General features: G+C 55.6%; 1 protein-coding gene across 1 annotated transcript; it reads right to left on the bottom strand.

Moving 5' to 3' along the window:
• Nucleotides 1–324: 324 nt before the first annotated feature.
• On the bottom strand, nt 325–1,104 carry LOC126232490 (wiskott-Aldrich syndrome protein family member 1-like). The gene has a single exon (XM_049942740.1). It carries the CDS (start codon nt 1,102–1,104, stop codon nt 325–327), a length of 780 nt encoding a protein of 259 aa, XP_049798697.1.
• Nucleotides 1,105–2,833: the final 1,729 nt, after the last annotated feature.

Raw genomic sequence — 2,833 nt, forward strand, 5'->3', positions numbered from 1 at the left:
CGCGGACGTGAGCGCCCCCTGGCGGGTGGTCGGAGGCGGCGCGGTGGACGTGTGTCCGGTTGGCCAGTGCACATTGCGAGTGGCTGGCTGGCGGTCGGCGGCGAGACGGGAGAGGAGGTATGTGTCGCGGGCGCCTTTGCTGCGCTGCGTCGTTGCGTGCCTGGGCGTGCGCCTGTCGACTGTGTGTGACTGTGTTGGGCGTTGTGCCACGTACGTGTGTGCTCGGCCGAAGGCGTCGGAAGAAAAAGAGAGAGAGAGACGGGCGGGAAAGTGGGTCGGTGTGCGTGCGTCGCCCGTGATGCGATGATGTCGCGTCATGTCATGTCATGTCTTTGCGAAACGGCTGCCGAGAGGTGTGTGGTGGCGAGCGGGAATGTGCGTTTGGTGGTTGCCGGCCGGCCGGCAGTTGTTGGTGGTTCCTCCTGTGTGGTTGTTTGTGCTGCTTTGATGGCAACGTGGAAGGACGCCGGTTTTTCCGTGCCTTGCGTGTGGTTGTGTCGACGGTGACTGGTTGGGGGTGTGCGCCGATGCACGTGCCATGTTGTTATGTTTGAGTCGTGAGTGTGTTTTTGGCTGTGTTGTTGTGTACGGGAAGGGGGAGAGAGGAGGAGGCGGCGGCGGCGGCGGCGGCGGCGGGGGTGATAGTGCGTGCAGTAGTGCCGTTGCGACGGGCGTCGGGTGGAGCCGTGCGTAGTGGCGGAAAGGTGTAGGTTGCGGGAAGCGAGCCCGTCGCGTGTCGTCGTCGACGACGGGGTCGCGTGCGCTGTGAATCGAGAGTGGCGGGAAAGGGGCAGCGTGCCGCTGTGTCGTGGTCGTTAGCAGAGGCCTGTGTGCCTGTCCGTTTGTTTTCTGTCGGACGCTTGGTGCGAGGTGTTTGTTTTGTTTTGTTGCCGCCGCCGCGGTTGTTTTTGTTTGTCGGCTGTGCTGTGTCGGTGGGTCGGCGAGCTGTTTTGCGGTGCGTGAATGTGTTGGTGCAAAAGTGGCGGCGGCGTCATGGCTGCGACCGCGACGAGCCGCGGGCGCGCCATTGATGATGTTGAACACAGAGCGGCTGTGTGCAATGGGAGGCCTTGTGTACGGGTAGCGGTGTTGTCGTACGTGCATCCGGCCCGGTGCGGAAAGCGCCGTTGCGGTTGCGGGTTGCCTCTGGTCGCGACGTGTGGTGCTCGGCTTTGTGGGTTTTTTTGGTGCCCCTTTGGCCGGTGGGTGGTGTTTGTTGTTTTGTGTGTGTGTGTGTGTGTGTGTGTGTGGTCGGTCTCTTTGGCGCTCGGTATATATCTGCCTCCTGCTCGGTCTTGTTGTCGACGTCGTCTGTAGTTTTTTGCGGCTTGCCGACGACCGACCGACCGAACTACTACCTACCTGTGACAGCTACGTGTGGCGCCCGAAGGTGAACGTAACGTGACCTCGGCGCCCTTAGCCTAACCTAAGATGTCCGGCCGTAAGGTAGGTGCGGCCACCTGACGCCTCACGTCCGAACGCTTAACCTAACTTTGACGCCTAACCTAACTTTAACCCTTAACCTAACCCACGTCCACCTAACGTAACCTAACCTAACCCAAGCGACGCCAACCCTAACCTAAGGTGTTGTACACTGCGAATGTCGAAGGCATGTTATAGTCTTAGGTGGAGAGCACTACACGCAACAAGCGGCTACACGGGTAGCAGGGGTTGTGTGGCGTGGGCTGGGCGGTTTTGTTAGGTTAGATGGCCTTGGGCAAGTACAGAAAGGGGGCAACAGCAGCCTCAACGGGTGCGGGGACCAAGCAGCAATCGGTATCGTTTGTTAATTGTCAACTGTCGAAGCTGCGTTGGTACAGTACCGGAACCGCAAGCGCTGACAGAGAAAGCACCGAAGCTCTGCAATCGTGATAAGGTACAGAAAGCTGGCTGACGCCAGGGATAAATTCTGCCGAAATTGTCACAAAGGTACAGACGGTGTTTTAGAAAGGCTCGATTGCATGCAACCGGTGGTGGTGTGTTCGTCGCTGTTTGAGTAGTAGTTTTGATCCTGTAGTGAAGTAGAGGTGGATGGTTCCTGTGAAATATTGTGGGTGGAGGTTACACCCAACAACCGAGCTAGGTTTAATAATAATTGGCTCCTTTGACCGACCTCCCGACGCAGCAGCATTAGTGGCAGAACAACGGAGAGACGGATTTTGGAAACACATTTCACATACATTTTCCTCAGCATGTTAGGGTCTTAGGTGGAGATTTCAATTTACCCGATATAGACTGGGACACTCAGATGATGTTCAGGACGGGTGGTAGGGGGACAGAGAGCATCGAGTGACATTATACTGAGTGCACTGTCCGAAAATCACCTCGAGCAAAATGAACAGAGAACCGACTCGTGGAGATAACATCGTGGACCTACGGATGACAAACAGACCCGAACGTGTTTCGACTCTGTATGTGCAGAACAGGGACGCAGTGATCATAAGGCCGTTGCAGGGAGGACGGTGTATCTATCTGTTTTGGCTAGCAAGAGTAATAGAAGGCAGATTTGCAGACGACCCGACAGATGAAAAGGCAAATGCCTGTTCCGACACTGACAATGTTGAGTGTTCATGGAGAAAGTGCAAGGCAATGGTAAAAATGCGTTTTTAGACAGGTACGTGCCGAGTGTCGAACTGTGAGGGATGGGAAAAAAAACCCACCGTGGTATACTACAACAACAACGTTAGGAAACTGTTGCGAAAGCAAAGAGAGCTTCACCCAAAGTTTAAACGCAGCCAAAACCTCCGAGACAAACAGAAGCTAAACGATGTCCAAAGTGTGAGCGTAAGGAGGGCTATGCGTGAAGCGTTCAGTGAATTCGAAAGTAGAACAA

Source organism: Schistocerca nitens, unplaced genomic scaffold, assembly GCF_023898315.1.
Source record: "Schistocerca nitens isolate TAMUIC-IGC-003100 unplaced genomic scaffold, iqSchNite1.1 HiC_scaffold_519, whole genome shotgun sequence".
NCBI lineage: Eukaryota > Metazoa > Arthropoda > Insecta > Orthoptera > Acrididae > Schistocerca > Schistocerca nitens.

What these genes read in the sequence shown, in the direction of transcription:
- LOC126232490 (XM_049942740.1), bottom strand. Translation starts at nt 1,104, where the DNA reads ATGCACGTACGACAACACCGCTACCCGTACACAAGGCCTCCCATTGCA.